Below are 19,495 nucleotides of genomic sequence, written 5' to 3' on the forward strand. Positions count from 1 at the left end.
TTAAATAAATTTTTGATTTATAGTTGTTTTCATGGGTCTGTTTGATACAGTTTGAGGTATTGTATGTGAATGTGACATTAGTCTATATCTCAAAATGTTTTGTACCACCTTGTGATGTCATGAAGCTGTAGTTTTCAAGTTGCTTCAACTGCTACCTTTTTTCAGTAGAGATTGGCAATTCCAGACTTGAAATTATCCAAATGGTTTTAGTGACTGTATGGAGATAAAAACAGCACTTCCTTTGTGACCACATGCCATCACACGGTGGAACGGAGGATGTGTGTGTAAAACAATGTGAATGAAACAAAACTGTAGGCATGTTTGTGATGAGGAAACTACATTATAACAAATATCAGAAAATAGCATAATATGGGCCCTTTAAGGTATTTTTACACAATAAAAACACCTCTAATTGAATAAAGCAAGATATGTTTAATGTCTTACACTGTACATTGTTATAGACATCCTTCAATGTCAGTGTGGTCACCTGTCAGGAGCAGCGGGCGTCCTCAGTGTAGTGTTTTCCAGTGTAATGATTTTCAAATCTTGAGCCAGGCTAGAACAGGACCAACCAATTGGAAGCCTGTTTGTTAGGTTGATGGGGGAAACAGGTTTACCCAGAAGAAACATGCCTACACACTCATTTGAGTAATATCTTTTGATGTGATAATACTCTAAACTTCTTTTCCTCCCTCCTCAGTATAAAGTCTTTCCCAGCCCACTCACTTTATTAGAGAAACGATTGGGTTTGGACTGCGCTTTATCAGCTGCCTCCAGAAAGGGCCTCCCATCCACCACAGCGTGTCCAATAAAGCCCTCAGTACTCCAGGAACAACAGCGAGCCACCAGTGAACCAACGGGCCCTTTGTAATCAGCACTGTCCTACAAATACAGCCACAATACCAGCAGACCACATGGGTGTATCATCACAAGTACACTGGGACCGGTGCAGGGCTCAGAGGAGAGGCCCATTTCATCTGACCTTTAGTGCAGACAGTACACAGCAGAGCCATATTTCCCAACCACAAAATCAACAAGCCCTGCTCATTTGCACAGGCATTGTTGCACACAACAATGTTAAAGCGGAATTTGTACAAGCTGCAAATCATTAGAAGGAGTATGATAAAAAAAAAGAAAGAAATGCTTGCCTTTTTGAAAACATGACTTGAAGCAGACCTTCCCTACATTGATAGGGTCATAATTTGTCAGGAGATATTAACATGTAATATGTACAATTACAATTAATATGTAAATATATTAATTGTTTAAAAAAAGTACACTTTTGCCAATGTGGCATCTGCCGGTGGCAGGGTGGTGAGCGCTCATGCCTCACAGCAATAAGGTGCCGGGTACAGGCTGCCCAGGTTTTTTTTGAGTGGTTGGTAAAATAATCTTGTCCTAAACTGGCTCTTGCCAGATTGATATGTGTGGCCCTTTGAATGGAGTTCTACACATTTATCAGTCTGGAATGGCTCTCACTGAAAGCGATGGAGAAACGGCACCACTCCATGACTAATATTTCAGTCTGATTGGTCGAAGCATCAAAACAGCTGAACAAGCTGAAAAATCTAACTTTTGTTACATCCAGCTGAGAGAAAAGTACAGACATTTTCCCTGTCACAAATTCACCAAGCCCTTCACTATTTCCCTAAATAAGCTGAAGTACATCTGAGTCGCCGTGCTTGTTTTGGTTCACTTGGGCTCATCACCTTTGGTTTCCATACAAACCTCAATGCTGCTCTAGCGTTGGTGTGCCAAAAAGCCTGGGGGCCCTATCACACCAGCAGGAGCATGCCAAGATGAATTCTCCTGAGTTTGTGAACTCACAAATATGGCCAGAATCCATTTTGCTGTGCAAGGTTAATCTTGACCAAGCCTAGCTCAAGATCTGGAAATGGGCCCTAGCGAAGAACCAACCAATTAAATGTCACTTCAGACAAACTTTGTAAGCCATTTAAAAATTGCATTCTTTTTTAACAAATCCATTTGGTTGCTGGTTGATAGTGGAGAAAATTAACTGTTAGCATTTAAGGGTCACCTTTGTGGTAAAGGGACGATCTGTAACTTATCCTGGTGGATTCTGTACCAGAAAGTTACATAGTGCAGGTTTAACATAAGTAATGTGTGGACTGATCTCATATTGCTTGTAGTTTAAGTAATTATTTAGCACTTAAATGATTAAAGCTAATAACACCATGAGGTTAAGTGCTTGTACGTAGCCTGACTCTTACATACTATGGTTTTCTATTAGCCTAGCCCTTTCCTTCTCTACACAGCTGCTTATGTATGCTGTATGTTTGCATGGCAATTTTACTCAGAGAGCGATTACCTTAGTGAGCTGCGCCATCAATCAGGATCCTCCTGTCCTGACCTGTGAGAAACTGTAATTAAGTTAGCCTAATTAACTTAATGAAGCGCCACACTCGGCTGCCTTTACTATATGCAGCAAATTGGAAGAAAAATAGGCGCCATTACTCATCAGATGTGCTGCAGTGTCTTCTAAAGAGCATCTTAGCTGAGAAGTATCACCTTTAGCCTGTTTAATTCTCTCAATGAGCTGTTTTTCCTTAGAGCTCTGATTGTTTTAATCACCGGCAGTGGAACATGTTTGGAATAGTGATAAATACAGGCCAAGGATTGTTCTTCACACGCGGCGGCTATCTGTCGGATCTGTGAGTGTGGGTCAATAGGCTGTCGTGTACTTAAAGGAGAAGTCTGCATTTTAAACCATGTGATGCTATATGCAGTGCAAAAACATACTTGCTTACTTGCTTTTTTTCATTCATACATGCTTAAATTATTTTGTCTGCTGTTATGTTCTTTGAGGTAAATGTTCAAAATAAGAAAGTGCTTCTGTTTAAAAGATTACGTCAATCCATCTCTTAGCGTGATGACATGACAAATGATGACAAAAAAACAATATCATCTCAGAATGCATAACTCCCACTCCTCCATGCATGACATCGAAATTACTGCACAAGAACAAAATTATTCTACACATTATTTTAGAGTGGGACTAGGCACCTAAACTCCGCCCACACCCACATTTCAAATAGAGCTGCTAAAATAGGAAGTACCTGGAGGAGTCCACCCCTGCAGCTAGTTGTTTGTAATCAGAAACGCCTGGCTGTAGTCAGGCTAAAATTGCCAAAAAAACGAAAACTTATACACAGTTCAGTAGCAAAAAAGGTGTGTTCCAATTTAACTTAACTTAAATAAGATATTTTAACAGTTTACAATGGTTACCATGAGTTACCAAACATTGTAAAGTTTGCATGATTGCCAAATGCAATTTGTTTGGGTTTATGGTGCTTCACAAACTCTCCTTTTTAAAATTCTGTAATTGGACAAAGCTTCATACGTCTGCTGAAATAACTTTTTTTAACATATATAATTAAACCTAGAGAACCCAAAATGCATGACTAAACAATAGTTCTCAAATGCTAAAAAGTGCAGACTGTCTCTTTAAGTGTGCGATCAATAGGCTGAGAGGTGCTTAATCGGCGCTAACACCTCCACTGATGCCTGTATTTGGAGCACGCTGGAGTTTAAGCACAGTTTAATGTGATTTAGAGGCGGCGGGGGCAGCGGCAGCAGCCTGCAGGGAGCCCGCACATGGTCAAGGGTGTCCAGGCGGGACGCCAAAGACAGAGGGGAAATCGATGAGCGCCAGTCACCTCCATCACTTTAACTAGGAGCTGCAGACACCCTTGTCCTCTCAGGGGCCAATTTGGGCTGTAAACAGGCGTATGTGTGATTGCAGTGGGGGTCCCCAGCGGGCCCTCAGTCCATTCCTTTGGACCTGGGTGGCTGTAATGGCCCTCTTAGCGCAGGGTCACGTACACAGCAGCAGACACAGGGTGATTAGGGGGGTTCGTTAGCAGGACAGTCCCATAGCTACATGCTGCGTCTGCACATGTGATATTCTAATGGGCACGTATATGGAGACAAATACAGGCTTTAGAGCGGACAGGCTGACTCCAGTCTAACACGGTCCTCTGGGACTGGAGCAGAGGCTGTGTCTATGGATATTCTAATGCATAACAACATAGGCTGGGATAAAATAACTTAAGAGTAAATAACAATATAGGGCAGTGGTCCCCAACCACTGGGCCGGGGCCCGGTACTGGTCTGTTACGCATTTGATACCGGACCGCACAAAAACAGTAAATAATTTATCAGCGACCGCATCTTCTCCGACGTAACTTTCGCCCGACCCTCATGAGCTGAATAAGCTTGTCCGTAGATATTTAATGAAAATCCTGATCGGAAATCGCGACAGAAATCTTAACGGCAGGTATATTATATCTGTGATAGATCTGCTCTTGTCCTCCACGATGACGTATCACCTATAACACATCAGACACGTCGTCCAGAAGTAGAGCCACTATCTAGTGAAAATGAGCGAAAACAAAACTCTTTGGAGAGCTTTTTAAGGTGTAATTATTATAAAATTGTACAGAGGAAACTATATTCTTTCAAACCTGTTTATTTACCTTGTCATGTTTGGACTGCTTGTCTACAGTCGACATCAGAAGAGTCATATTATGTTGTTGTGATGTGTTTTACCAACTGATTTACATCGTCTTTGGCACAGTCTTCTTCTGTGAGGATGACAACGCCCTCCGCAGTCCAACTTCTTCAGAAATGTATCCCAAGTGTGGGGAAGCATGAACACCCCCTCCTCTTGGTTTAATGTATTATTGGCTCCTTTCCAATCTATAATGTTGGTCTCTTTGATGAATTAAAAGTAACTGAAGAAAAGAAGATCAGATTTACCTTTTTGGAAAGTAGTTAATTACATTTTTGTTTATTCTTTATTAAGACTAAATAAGGTAGTTATATAAGGTGGTATCGGTATTTGCCTTAGTCAAATATATTTCTTTTTCATGTTAAAAGTTGTTTCTAATAGCAAAAATATGAATAAATCAGGAGTGCTTTGCTGTAGCTTCTAATATATTTATAAGAAAATAATTTCCCAGAAGTAGCTTGAAACAATCTCTACTGAATTTTACACCCACTCTTTTAAGAAGACATAAACTAATTGCTGAGGTTGTTTGAACAAATATTTTCCCTTCTGAGTGCATTACATCTCCAGAGCTGTGGGACTTGGCCATGTGGTGGAGTGCAGTAAGTCATGTTAAATGCGATAGTGTGGTCCGGTGTCATAAATCACAGTAATGGGAGCAGCTGCAGGCTCCTGAACCTGTGTTCTATTGTTACTGCTGTGTCCTGACCGGCCTCTCACTGCAATGGAGCGACTACAGATGCCTAGGGGCAGCTACCTTTTTATTTTTTTTAGTACTGCTCTGTTTAAGTGATTCCTGATTTTGGATAGCAGTACTTCAAGTTTTTTTTCAGTATTGGTGTCACAATACTGAAATTTCAAACTCAATTTTGATACTAAGCAATAGACTCGATACTCAATTTATTTCGACAATAGAATGTTATTTTCACCATTAAATCATAGTACTTTCTTTTGTATTCCTATGTGGTCTTATATTTGTGTAATCCCTCAGTCGTCCATAGGTTCCATAGTGGTCCGTGTGTGTATACTAGTCTGTGTCTTATACTTGTTCTGATACAGCTCAAGATCATTCTAAAGCTATCCAGGAAAGGTTCATTTCTGTCCTGGGTGTGACCTGCTCAAATTAGTATCTAGTCTCAATATTAGCTTCAGTATCAATTTGTATCTGATTTTTGTTACTTTTGACAACTCTAGCACCTATTATGGATTGATGTCGCAGGATATAAATGCCTCAAGATTATGCACACATGTGGAAAAGGATCTTTTTTCCCCATCAGTTTACATTTGGCTTGACAAACTTTCATCTTGTCTCATATTCGTATAACGTCTTGTCTTGTAGGGATTGTGACCTGTCCCACCCCTTGTACATCTCTTATCTCTTCCAGTATAAGCCAGGCATCAAAACTTGTTAACAATTTTATTTTAATTTTTCATTTATTATAAAAGTTGGATCTACCACCCAACGCGTGACAGAGGGACGGATGCTGTCTAAGCTAAAGCATATGATGAGTTTCTCTTAAACATAGTTGACATCATTTGATTTAAGAGTTCACTAAAAATCTTGCCTACTTTTTTTTTTTTTTTAAATAATTATAGTTTTACTTCCTCGTTGGGCATCAGCAGCAGATATGACATACACAGAGGTACCAGTAACTTACTTTGCAATCATAATGTCTAAATTGCACAATAGTTATGATTTGATAAATAAAAATTAATGACAATACTTAACCTGAGAAAATGCCTTCTTGTGTGTACATTTTCTCTGCATTTTGGTTGGAATTGACGAGAGGGATTCAATTTCAGATCTGTCAGCTACTTCCTGTTTTTGCCAACTTTTTGTTTTCTATTTTTCTTCACAAACTGCCACTTAACTGATGTGAAACAATGATAAATATTTGCCACAGGTACTATCCCACCAAACTAAGTAATGATTAGAAAAAGTATATTAATCTGTCAAATGCACTTTAATGCACACAGTTCGTGTTTTTTGGACTTTTAATATATGTGCATGAATGACGTTTTTTGCTACTTCAGAAAATGAGCGACTGCAACAAAATCACCTGTAATGGATTAATAAAAATACCTATTACTTTGCCTCAGTTGTTCCACAGTAAGGCATTACACATATCTATCTTCACGGATGTGCGTCTTGGTGGCTCTAATTAAATTAGTCCATCGCTGGTATGTTCATCGCTGTATCAGTCACGCCTCACTAAAATGGCAGTAGGTTTCTGCATTTCAAAAAGCGAGGAGACATTCTGGGCTGCCCCTGCCTAATAAACTCAATGGGGAATGCAGATGTGCGGCGTCATGAGATTTAGCAGGGCAGAGGTGGCTAAATGTAGCGCGTAACATGGAGCTCGCGGGCTAATGAAGTATGCACTGCCCACTCGTGGTCTGTTACACTGTAATGCTGTTTGATAAGATGAAGTTTTTGTATTTTATGGTTTTGATTTTGATTACAGTGAATGCAATGATCATATGACTCATTTTATTAAGAATTATGGGAAGGATTGTGAAAACTTTTCAAAAATGTGTGACAGATCACGTCAGGAGTTGAGTTCCAGAGGCTGTGTTCACATTTGTGTGTTGGTGTGTTTCAGACAGTCATAGTAACTTACCACCACAGTGTAAAGTGAATGTTTTGAAAGGCACTTGTTAATAAATAATGTCTGTCATATTCTCTGACAGTCTCTGTCGGAGACAAAGCGGAGTGAAGCGTCCCAATTCACAATGTAATGGAAGCTTAATGTTTTTGTAGTAAAGTAAACTTTGATATATTCTTGCCAACTCCTAACTGCAGATTGTGTAAACTACGCTTTACACACTCAAAATTATTACCTCAAAGGTGGCAATGAAGTCAAACATGTCTCCTTCAAGTCAGTTTCCTATTGACTATTAACTAGCACGCATTATTAAAACAAAACTGTCTTTGCTGTTATATAAAGAACACATGTACACATAATCCATTTTAAGCCTTTAGCGCATGACATTGTAAAGTATCTGTGCTGACGGTGTACCATGAGGACTGGTGTATGGGAGGTCAAAGGTTGGCGGCGGTCCACACATGTAATAACTCATAAATAAACACAGTGAAAGCAGCTAGCGTGATAAGAAAAGCAGGGAGGTTAATTAACTGCTAATTCTACACAGCACTGCGCGACTACGATAAAGGGAGCTTATTACAGCCCGTGCAGCTCCAGACACTTTTATACATTCAGCACAATTACATTATGTCAGACCGCTGCTTTAGTGGTGTCTGTCGCAAGTTTGTTTGGTTCTTCTTCATGCTGGTTTAGTGTTACGGTACTAATATTTCAAACTCTATTTCCATGCTAAGAATAGACTCGATACTCAATACCAGTTTTGATACTGTGATGATAATTTAAAAAAACACTTTTTTTTTAGACAATAAAATGTGATTTTCAACATTAAATCATAGTACTTTCTTTTATATTACCATGTAGTCTTATATCAGTGTGGTCTGAATAGGGCCCGGGAGAGATTGCAAGATTACTCAAACATGAATGGGTGAAATCTGATCTAAAACCTCTTCAGGAATGTTTTTGATGACAGAACAACATTGTAACATGGTTGACAGCTGCAAAAGATTTGATCATATAGAGACTTGCCAAAAACGTATAATAAGCAATTTGACGATTCAAGGTATAGATTTTATTAGCCTAAAGCTTAGACTTAGGCTGCATTCACACTAGTATCGTTAACCAAAGCCAATACTGAAGTACTAGGGATGTAACACTACTCAAAATAATATTGAATCGTTCAGTACATTCCTCACGATACAATACACCTGATGCGTATACTTTTGCAGATACTTGTGAAAACCGTTCCATAAAGACCTAACTTGGGTATATTTGAAAAGAGTTTTTATTTATGTATAATTTAAATAAAAGTAATTGATAAATGCACTGATATTTAATTACATTCTATTGTTAAAAAAGTGGTTTTGTTCCACTGTGGCATTCATTCATTATTGCTACAGAAAAGATCAAATCACATTGAAATACCTTGCAAAACAACCATTCTTATGTAATATGGGGATCTTTTCGAAGTAAAATACCCTCCCCTTTAAGGAAAATGCTGTAATATAGTTTCTATCGTTTGGTGAGAGGAGCTGTCCATGGTCCTGAAGTTGTTTTATGGTTACCTCTGTGAGATGTTAATGTATGATTTTATTGCTTTGATCGTGACCTCAGTAGCAGTCGGCGCTGGTCTGTATTACCATTTTGAGATTTGAGTCGCCGGCGGTGCTCGTGCCCTTTTAGACCCTCTTATAACAAAGGAGAGCGTGGCATTTCATTATCATGTATGTATATGAGACTGCCAGGGGGCTTGAGGCACAGACATCCCATAATACTCGTGCCCATCACAGCTCTGCTCAAGCACAACAGGCCTCCCCTGAACCGCACACTGCAGAGTTGTCTGGGGCCGGGGCACTCTCTCTCCCTCCCTCCTGTGTCTCTCTCCTTTACCTCTCTCTTCCCTCCCTCTTATATCTGTCACTTTCTTTTTTCTTTTCTCTCTGTTACTCTCCTGTTTCTTTCTCTCATCTGCTTTACCAATCTTTCATGTCTCGCATTCTCCTCTCTTTTCTACCTCTCCTTCCTCTCCTTTTCCTGTTTCTTCTTTTTCTCTATCTCCCATCTCCCTATTGCTCCTCTCATCCCCTCGCTTTCTTTAACTCTCAGGGCTCCAGAGTGTGACCAATTTGGGCTCACATGCAGCTAAAATTTTGTTGGGTGCGACTAAAAATGTTCCTTGGGTGCACCTGACAGCTCCTCATCACATCCGTTCTCCCGCGTCCTCTCTCCTCATTATAAACACAGATTATATAACATAGAACACACTTGAATGATTTAATAGACAACTAAAACAAAAGCGTTAATTCACTCGCTCTCCTCTGACCTCTGACCTCTGACCAAACACCAAAGCCGTTCCGAGCGGCTGAGGCCAACGCGCTCAGGTCGTGTTCTGGTGCTCAGAGCTAAATGCACCACATTTCTCATGAGGCTTTTTTCATCGATTTGTGAATGACACACAACACTTAAATTTAAAGAGCGGCATCGAACCTGTAGATCCTCCACGCTGTGTTTACTCAAATGAGACTGCAGTTGCAAGAGGTGAAAAAGAAAATAGAACAAGAAGGTAAAAGATGTCAACTATTGAAAGTAAGAAGACTCACTCTGCACATAATATAGTGAACTGTAAAGATCCTTAAAAGCACAGACCTCTCACTCTGACTACTTTTAAAGCCAATATTTATTTTGTAGCTTTTTATTAATTAAAGTCAAATAGGATACTAATTTCAATATATAAAACTATAGTCATTATAGAAATATTTAGTTTTAATAAGTGTAGCCTGTGTAGTATAGAGGATAAATTGTACATCCAAGTGAAAGTATCCATTAAGCCACGTATTCAACCCTTGTTGTTGAGGTAATTTAAGGATAACTTGGTAAGATGGCTTAATTAAGCGACAGGCATTGCTGCACCCACATCATGTCCTGGAGCACCCAAATGAAAATTTTCGGCGCACCGGTGCACCCAACTCAGATGGTTAGTCTGGAGCTCTACCTTTTTCCTGTCTCTCTCTCCTCTCTCCCCCGCCCCCCTCTCTCTCCTGTTGTTCTCTCTCCTGTTTCTTTTCTGTCTCTTTCTCCTCTCATGTTTCTATCCTCTCTCTTCCCTTCCCCTGTCTGTCCTCCCACCTGCTTTAGGCTCTACGGACGATTTATTGTTACATACTGTATATAGTTAAAGGTACAGTTTGTAACTTTTTTGAGGTGGCATGTCACCTGCATGATTCCATGGAAATTTAAATTTAAAACCATACTTTGGAACATTCTCCACATTGATAGATATGTTTTATGCCATACTGTGAAAGATTGATACTTCGCAGCTGATGTCATCAACATTCCCTGGGGGTGTGATGCTAACTTTAGGCATTACTCTGTCTGAGGCTTTGTTGCTCAAGTTAGACTTTAATCTGAGGTTTGTTTCAACACAATCTGACCAGAAAGAACTGACCACTATAAATGTTTATAGCTGGTTTGTCCTTCTCACATAAAACAGTCACACTTTAGCCAACTTTTTTTGTTAGTCTCTCAATTTTTTTATAATGTTTATATTTTTTTGGATTAAATAAATAAATAAATAAACCATTGTTTTGTTTTTTTAAGTGCATGTATGTTAATAACAGAATGCAGCTTAAACCATTTCTAAACCAGAACTAAGCTCAAACAGTCACTTGGGACTAAATGCAAAAGAGAAGATTGTTCCAAGTGATGAATAAAGTTCCAATGTGTTTTGCTCCACCAAATATTGCCATCTCTGCAGCTAATGTTTAACCGAGCCTTTTAACTTCACAGATTCTATTTCACATCCCACAAAGCAGCTCTGATTATGGCCCATTCCAACAGCACATCAAACCAGCAGAGTACACACCGAAGCAGTTAGCAGCTACATGCACACATTACTACCAAGTGTCGATCCAATTACTATCAAAATACTTGTAAACAATCGGTTTAGTGTGGCTGTTTAAAGGCGCAGTACCTGATTTTTACTGATTTAAAAACTTGAAAATCAAACAGTTTGCAGTGGCCCAGAGTTATTCCTCACTTACCTTATACATTTAAAGCATCTTTATTATTCACTGCAATGAGTTTATAAGCGCTTTTCACCACATTCAGACACCACAGCGGAGTTTACAGTGGCGTTAAACAAATGGCATGCTAATGTGCACATCCTGATTATCTGACAATAAAATGCTTTTCAATTAGATACAGACAGTACACAGCTGACTTACTTACACAATGTATCTGTACTGGAGCAATATCAATTCTCCTCAAAAACATGGTAGAAAAATGGGTACAGACCCTTTAAATCTGCCAGTGGAGGAATTAAAGGTGCACTGTGTAATTTTTCTTTCCACGAAGATGTTATTGCTTTACCTTGATGTTCCACAATATGACAAAAAAATATCTATGTTGCTGTTTTTCAATCACTTGTTTTAGGACTAAAAAATATCTTGTCAAATGTACATTCTTACTGTGAGTTGTAGAAAAAGAAAATTCTGTCACTTGGACAAAAGTTTTACAGTGAGGAGGTTTCACTGCTCTTCCAAGCCACTTCAGTTCTGGTCAGATTACTGGTGGACACTGCCTTATATCTGCATGAAAGGAGGAGCTAACTATTACCAAGTGTCGATCCAACACTTCTTGTGTACTCATTGTCACACTAAACTTGTTCATTCATTTGACTTTGTTGTTCATTATCTGATTTTACAATGTCCACTCTCCACTAAAAGTCAGATATGTCTCCTTTAACATGCATATATAGTGATTTGAGTTTCTAATAAAAGTTCGACCTTGCTGGTTTAAATCCCAAATGCACAATAAAATGTGTGTAAAGTAAGATATGTTTTCTTAAAGCAGATGCAGATCCTTTGGTACAGACAGATGGACACACTGCTCTTCTCACCCAGGCCTTTTTAGCCACCAGACTGTAAAAAATGCACCTCATATTTAGCTCTGCGCCATTAGAATTCAGGAAAGACTAGAGGAGTAGTTCAAAAATAAAAGCAGATATGAACTAAACTTTAAACAATAATATAATAACAGGCATTTCAAAAACGCAACAAGAAAATGGAATTGTTCTGAAGAAGCCACTTGGATGAGCAGCAAAATGTATTCACTCAAACTTTTTTTCTGCTCGACAGATTTCACTTTTCTTTTACGACAGGACCTATACAATACATCAAAATGTTTAGAAGATTAAGTGTCTAATAAGAAAACTATCAAAAAGCTTAAAAAAGAGCTGGTTACAATTAAAGGGGACATTAAAGATCGACCCTACCATGTTATAACGTTGTTCCCTCATCAGAAACACGCCTGAAGAGGTTAATATGTCCTTGAGGTTAGCTGTACAATCCTGTCCAAAGCTCAGCCCATAACACTGTGTCGCCCATTTGTGTGCAAGATAATTTTACATAATTATACAAAAGCATGATACAAAACAACACCTGATGCATGGCAATTGTGTTGTGATAGAGCTCTGAAGGGAGAGCAATGAAACTTGTTAATATGATGTTTTCAGTGAATATAGCATTTTCAAGATATTTAGTCATATTTCTGCAAGTGATATTTAATTTTTTTTGTTTTGTTTTGGCGCTTTTTTTTTATCCAATACTTTCCCATTCCAAATAACAGCAGAACTTGGGTCTAGTGGGAATAGATCCTCCTACTTTCGGGTCGGTGCTCAAACCAATTCTGTCTTAGATTTTTTAGTAACACAAGAGAGACCAATGAACTGGATATCACCTCTTCCTCTCTAAATCAACGAATCTCTTGCTATATGACATTGTTAGCCAACTCCTCCCCTTCCCCTCGTCTGTGCCCCTTATAAGAGCTGACCGGACCCCCCCGTAACGGATGGTGGTCCAGGTAATTGGAAAATTGGCAGGCTTGTCCAGGAGGACAGGATTTGGTGGATAGGACCTCATGAGATGTCACCCGTGGTTAGATTTATCCACCAGAAAGTAGCCAGCACCGAGGAAAGGGTGTCGCATTCATCTGTACGGACGGCCGCATATCAAAAGGCACTCCAGAGACAGCGACAAGGTTCCTGTTAGTTTGGTTATGATCTATAGGCTGTCCCAGGCATTAACCCTAACCCTAATTTACGGCATTGCACAAGGCTTCAGCGAGACCAGCAAATAGCCCCTACCATCCTCTATAGTGATTTATGAACACGCACACGGATCCATCTCATCTCTATCTCCTCCAATGTGACACGCCCAACTTCAGTGCTTACTCAGACTTACCTGGATGGATGGCAAACAACTTGGAACTTACTTATAGAGGACGCGTTTAAAGAGAACTTGTCAAGGAATGCAGTTTGCAATTGCGTACCAATTTGTAGCTGGGGCACCCAACTTATTTCTCGTGAATATGTAGCCCACAGTTTTGTCAGCAGCATATATTTTAAAATCAGCACTTAAAGACGGGGTATTATGCAAAATAGATTTTTTTTTAGCTTTGTACCATGTTATAATGTTGTTCCCTCATCAAAAATGCGCCTGAAGAGATGTTAGTTGTCATCCATGCTTGTTTGAGTATTTTAGCGATCTCTCCGGGGCCTTACTGGAACCCTTTTATGGTTAGTTGTAAGAGCGGGGTTGAAACTAATTAGACAAATTTGTGTTTCTGGTTTAATAAATCATCTCCTTTATTACATTTATTTCCAAGTTATTCCTGTGTTTATTAGTTTATTCCTGTGAGTCAGCTATGAGCAGTTTAGATAGTGAGAGATACAAGAAAAGATATCCATGGGTTTCCAAATGATGAAAAAATTAGCACCGTTGCCATGGCAATTCACAAACAAAATATATCTTTTGACTGGTGAAATGTCCTCAAAATGTCATCTATAACAGGAAGCTGAAGCCTTTTTTTTAAGTATATTCCCATTTTGTTGTATATAGTCCAATTTTAATCACATCCCCTAACCTTCAACAATACTGTACACACACTCTTTCATATATTTAAAAAGTACATTTCTCATCTGAAGCGTAGTATTCTCAGTGGTGGTTGTTTAAGCACCATAAGTTATTTCCGCCTTATTCTCGTGAATAGTCGGCCTGTTGTTTGGGGACTAGTTGCTGCTTTGTTATTTAAAGATGAGGCTGACTTTTGTTTTGGCACAAGCAAAATGTATGCAGCACCACGCCGTTTGTGCCCAGGAGGGTAATAAGGATTCTAAAGACGTGTCCCTTCTCTATTTATTCTTTTAAATGTGCTCCGAATGCGTCTTTTCAGAGGGAGTTTTTCTAATTACAGACTACACCATACGGAAATGATGCAGTGTTAGTCGTGTTTTCTCATAAGACGTGTGTGCTGCCTGTGAATTGTTCTGTTGGAAAGTTTTCAGTTGTTCAAACAGACCTATTCTCCAAAATGGACTTTTTAGAGCTTTTAACTATGTTATAATTGTCTCCCCTCACCACTTACTCACCCGGAGTTGTATTTGAAGTGATTCGTGCATGTTTGAGCAATTTTCAAGATGGCATTTTTACTGTCAACGGTGCACACCCACTGCTCTATATTTAATTCCGCTTCCAATTTAATTTTATTAATCAGTGATACATGTCGGAGTCAGCAGTGTCGCATAGTCATTTTGGTACAAATGAAAAAAAAGAAAAAAAACTTTTGCAGCTCGCCCGTGTGATCTTCAGCTATCCATTAGAGGTGTCAACTGCTACACACCTCTTTGTTGTGATGAAGGTTAGGACGCTGTTGGTTTCCTTTGGGCCCCGCCGTTTCAAACGTGGACGTCAGCAGACTTGTTTTTTCTGTTGGGTCGTGAAAAGCACTGCTAGTTCATTTTAAACTCTGCAGCAGTCCAAAGTTATTCCTCACTGCATTCACTAGCATCCTAATTATTCACCGCAATATGTTTATAGGTCAGAGTGAAGTTTTACCACCAGACACTATTTATAAAACTAGCATGCTAGCCTACATCCTAGTTCCCAGAAAAAAAATTTATTCCTCAAAATATTAATAACACATCATGAAAAAATGTCAACATTTGGAACTCTGCATCCTCAAAGTGTCTTGCTCAGTGGCACCATTGAAGTGTGTTTGGTCCATTTTTTTCAACATTTCCAAGTAGTGGTGCTTTGGTGTCCCCTGTTTTGTCTCTCATTCAGCAAATTCTTACACTGCTGAGTAAGAAGGGGCTCCAAAGGCTTGAGCCCAGTGCACATGTGTAGAGGCTGAGACGGAGGATAATTGTATCTGTCAGCTGCTCTAATCATCTCTCCTGCTCTCTTCTACTCTGTCCTGCTCTCTCCTTCTCTCTCCTCCTCTCTTCTTCTCTCTCCTCCTCTCTTCTTCTCTCTCCTCCTCTCTCCTCCTCTCTCCTTCTCTCTCCTCCTCTCTCCTCTTCTCTCCTTCTCTCTCCTCCTCTCTCCTTCTCTCTCCTCCTCTCTCCTCTCTCCTCCTCTCTCCTCTTCCCTCTCCTCCTCTCTCCTCCTCTCTCCTCCTCTCTCCTCTTCTCTCCTCTTCTCTCTCCTCTTCTCTCTCCTCCTCTCTCCTCCTCTCTCCTCCTCTCTTCTCTCTCCTCCTCTCTCCTCCTCTCTCCTCTCTCCTCCTCTCTCCTCTCTCCTCCTCTCTCCTCCTCTCTCCTCCTCTCTGTGCTGTCACCTTCACTTACACTGCTCCATTAAATCTTACACATCTCCACAGAGCCTCGGCCCAGGCCTGTGCTAAACTGTAACTCGGTATTTTAATTTGTTGTAATTGTTCGATGGATGGTAGGGGGCATTGGGTTATTTAATTTAATTTTTGCTGTCTTGGTTGTAGTCGTTTAGTAGATTAATCGATTGATGGTGTCTTAGAATTTGTATTAGACGATTAATTATTTAATTTAGATTATAAAGGTTTAAAGCTCAACAGCAGAAAGGGGGTGGAAGCTCAAGGTTTGGAAGGTTGTTGTTGTTGTTGTTGTTGTTTTCATATCAATATAATTTCCTAGTACTTTTCTGTTAAATACTACTGCACAGGAGTTCATACAAAGACAACTATTTGCTGAGTGCGGTTTTCGTTAGATACACATACATGATAGACCCTGGAAAGGTTTAAGATTTTTGGCTACACAAAATTTTTAGTCAAATAATCGACTGGCAGGGCATTTCTTTAGTCAATCAAGAATTTCTTTAGTCAACTACACCCCTACTTGGTTGTTTTTGTACTTTCAATCAACGAAAGGTGTAACTTTCAAACAAATACTCCCAGCTGATTAGATGACGCATCAAACTTTAGCAAACTTAGATTCAACTCAGTTGAGAGAAAAGCACATACAGAAAAACATCTTTGACACCCACAAATGTTTACAGTGCTTCTCTTTCAAACAAAATAGAATTTGGGTGCTTCACCTTTGGCTTTCAGTTTCACTGAAACTACTGTCTTGACCTCTGATTGGTCCATTTGCTCTGGTCTCTTAATAGCAATCAAATCGAAATCGCAATTTGAATGGACGCAATTAGCAAATCATAACTACTATTTGCCTTGGTCTTATTCTGCATACAAACTCCTAACCCTGTCGTTTAGATCTGCACAAACGTTCTGAAATGTAATTTCTTAGTCAGTTCATATTTCAATGTTTTTGTCAGTTCTTCTGGATACTTTTAAAATGTGAACTCTGAACAGAATCCTATTATTAAAACACAGATTGTAAATCTAATCACAATGCTTGTCAGAAAAATCACAATAGATATTTTTCCCAAATTAGTTAGCTGTACTCTGATCTCAAGTGCAGGAGCGGGAGCAGCACGAGAGGGATACTCACGAGTATCTGAACTCACAAATTGCGGGAATTGATCTTGCCGCATAAGCTACTATGTCACTGTCTGGATTGACGGCAGCACCATTATGTATTCTTTTGTGTTTCCTTCTGAGATGCCCAAACAAATTATGATCTGTCATGTTTTATGCCAGATGCCTTTCCTGATGCAACACAGTCACATACAGCCTGTGACGATAGTGTCTCTTAAAGGTCCTATATAACACAAAATGGATTCTTGAGCTTTAAGCCATGTTATATTGTTATTACCTCTTCAAAAATATACCTGAAGTTGTGTTTTGTTTCATTCACACATGTTTGAGTAACACTTTATTAGTCTGTCTACATCTCCATAGCTCAAATGCTCTGTTCTATCTTATGTCATGAAGCAGTAATTTTAACAGCTACTTTTTACCTTTTGTTCAGTTGAGATTGGCAATTCCAGAGCTGAAGTCATCCAAATGAGTCTAGTGAAGATGTATGGAGTTTAAAAACACAGTGGAGCACTTCCTGTATTACCACATGACATCACAAGGTGGAACAAAGTGCTTTCCATTTGAGAGAAGAACACAGCCTAAATGTGCAGGGTTTGTGTGTTAAACATGTGAGAATGAAACAAAATGCCAGGTCTGATCATTATAACATAGATCAGAAAATAGTGCAATATAGCTTTAACATGTGTTCATTTGTGCACTTTCAGGAGGAAGAGGAGGATTTAAAAGAGGCAGACGCCACCACTGTGAAAGAAGAATCGGCCGAAGAGGAGATCCAGACCTTGGACTGAGGACTGCACCTGTCTGTTCTGAACAAAGCACACTCTACTTTTCTACTCTGATCCCAAAGTCCAGATATTTTACAAACACTACGCATTTCTGTCAGAGGAAAGACTTTGTAACTTTTAGGGCTGCAGACTGTGAATGCAACAATACAACCTGCACAGGAGTGAAGATGACAAGTGTTAGCTTAAATGCTACTAGCCTGACACATTTACAGTAGCCTTCATTGATATTGGCACCACTGATCAAATCTTTAATGTAAATTTTATGTTGATGTTTTCAAGACTTTATAATGGCCAAGTCCCAACTAACTTGTCCAAGTCTGAGAATTCACTTAATTCACTTAAAAATTAATATTATGTTCTTGATTATTCAAAGTGTCTATATATTCTTTTATATTCTTATTCTTATGATTTTTAGGATTTTTTTAAAAGAACTTTGAATACTGCATTATGTGTTGTTGTTTTTTTGTTGTTTTTTTCTAAGCTTTTTTTTTTTTTTTTTTTAAACCGCTTTTTAAAAATCTACTTTATATGCTCATATTTATCATTGGTGCCAATATGAATGTAAGTTGCTGTATGAGTATTTATTTTCTTACACTAAATATCGGAAAACTGTTTACAAGATGTCCAAAGCACTGCCTACATCCACTTCTGCCATATCCCACATTCCACATGATTTTATGATCTTATTTTTGTATTTTACATATGTATTCACTAGTATTTTTTACTCTTCAGAATTTTAATTGCCGCATACCAGTGCATTCGTGTTATTTTCACATTTGCGTACTTTCCTTCATGTAGCCAGATGGTGCTTTGGCCTTCCAGTGGCCTTGCAGTTTCAGAAAAAAATATAACTTTTCTAACTCTCGATCATTAGAATGCACCAGCCACACTGAAACCAAAAAAGTTAGCATTATTTATATTTAAATGACTCATTGCTGCTTGTTTGACCTTTGAACTTGCACCACTGCCAGGCCCGAGCACCCTTTGGCTCTCATAGTTATTCTGAAACTATCCCTTGAAGTGCCAATAAATTGTAAATGCAAAAAACCCTCTGTTGGCGTCTCTATCTCTAACACACAGCAGTGGCACATCTTAAGTGAGAATCACGCTCGGCTAATTGCTAAACGACAACATAAAGCGCGCCCGGGCATCAGGCTCCCAGCACTGCCAATTTGTTCTTCAGTCTCAATAAACAAACTGCATCTCTATCTTGCATATTAACCCTCATGACGATAATAACGGACGGCAATATTTTATGTAAGCAGATCATTGATGATATTATTCCTCTTGTGTTCTTTTGCCGGTATGTTAAATGTAATATTTGAGCTTATATTATAATATTTCAAATACACTGATACCAACTAGATTTTTCTTTGTTGCTTGTCTCCATGGAGATGTTAAGTAACCAGACACCGGTCAAATGTTTGGACTCACTTTTTCATGTATGCTTCTTCTTTATTTCCATGATTATTTCCATTGTAGATTCTCACTGAAAACATCAAAACTATGAATGACACATGGAATGTAGTAAACCAAAAATAAAGTCAGAATCCAAACTGGTTGTAAAAATAGACACACTTTGCACTCTTGCCATTTCTTGATCCTGTCATGGCTCAGCTGTGGAGCTTATTGAGAGAAGGCCAAGTGTTTGCAGCGAGGTCGACAAAGCCAAGGGTGGCTACTCTGAGGATTTGAATATAAAATATAAAAAATATTTAACTGACTTTTTTTTTCTTCACTACATATTTTCATGTATCTTGCTTCATATATTTGATGTCTTCCATATGTATATAAAATGCAGAAATTGGTAAACATAAAGAAGAAAAAAC

At 38.9% G+C, this 19,495-nt stretch overlaps 1 protein-coding gene across 3 annotated transcripts in view; it reads left to right on the forward strand.

The window, feature by feature from the left end:
* Positions 1–18,842, forward strand: part of phf14 (PHD finger protein 14) — a 105,908-nt gene extending 87,066 nt beyond the window's left edge. The window contains exon 19 of one of the 3 annotated variants that reach the window (XM_033975211.2): positions 17,586–18,842. In XM_033975211.2, coding sequence (XP_033831102.1) covers positions 17,586–17,669 — 84 coding nt within the window. In that variant the 3' untranslated portion in view covers positions 17,670–18,842. The remainder of the gene's footprint in view (positions 1–17,585) is intronic. The other 2 variants (XM_055225394.1, XM_055225395.1) reach the window with 2 other exon arrangements.
* The last annotated feature ends 653 nt before the right edge of the window (positions 18,843–19,495 follow it).

Source organism: Periophthalmus magnuspinnatus, chromosome 11, assembly GCF_009829125.3.
Source record: "Periophthalmus magnuspinnatus isolate fPerMag1 chromosome 11, fPerMag1.2.pri, whole genome shotgun sequence".
NCBI classification, from domain to species: Eukaryota; Metazoa; Chordata; class Actinopteri; order Gobiiformes; family Gobiidae; genus Periophthalmus; species Periophthalmus magnuspinnatus.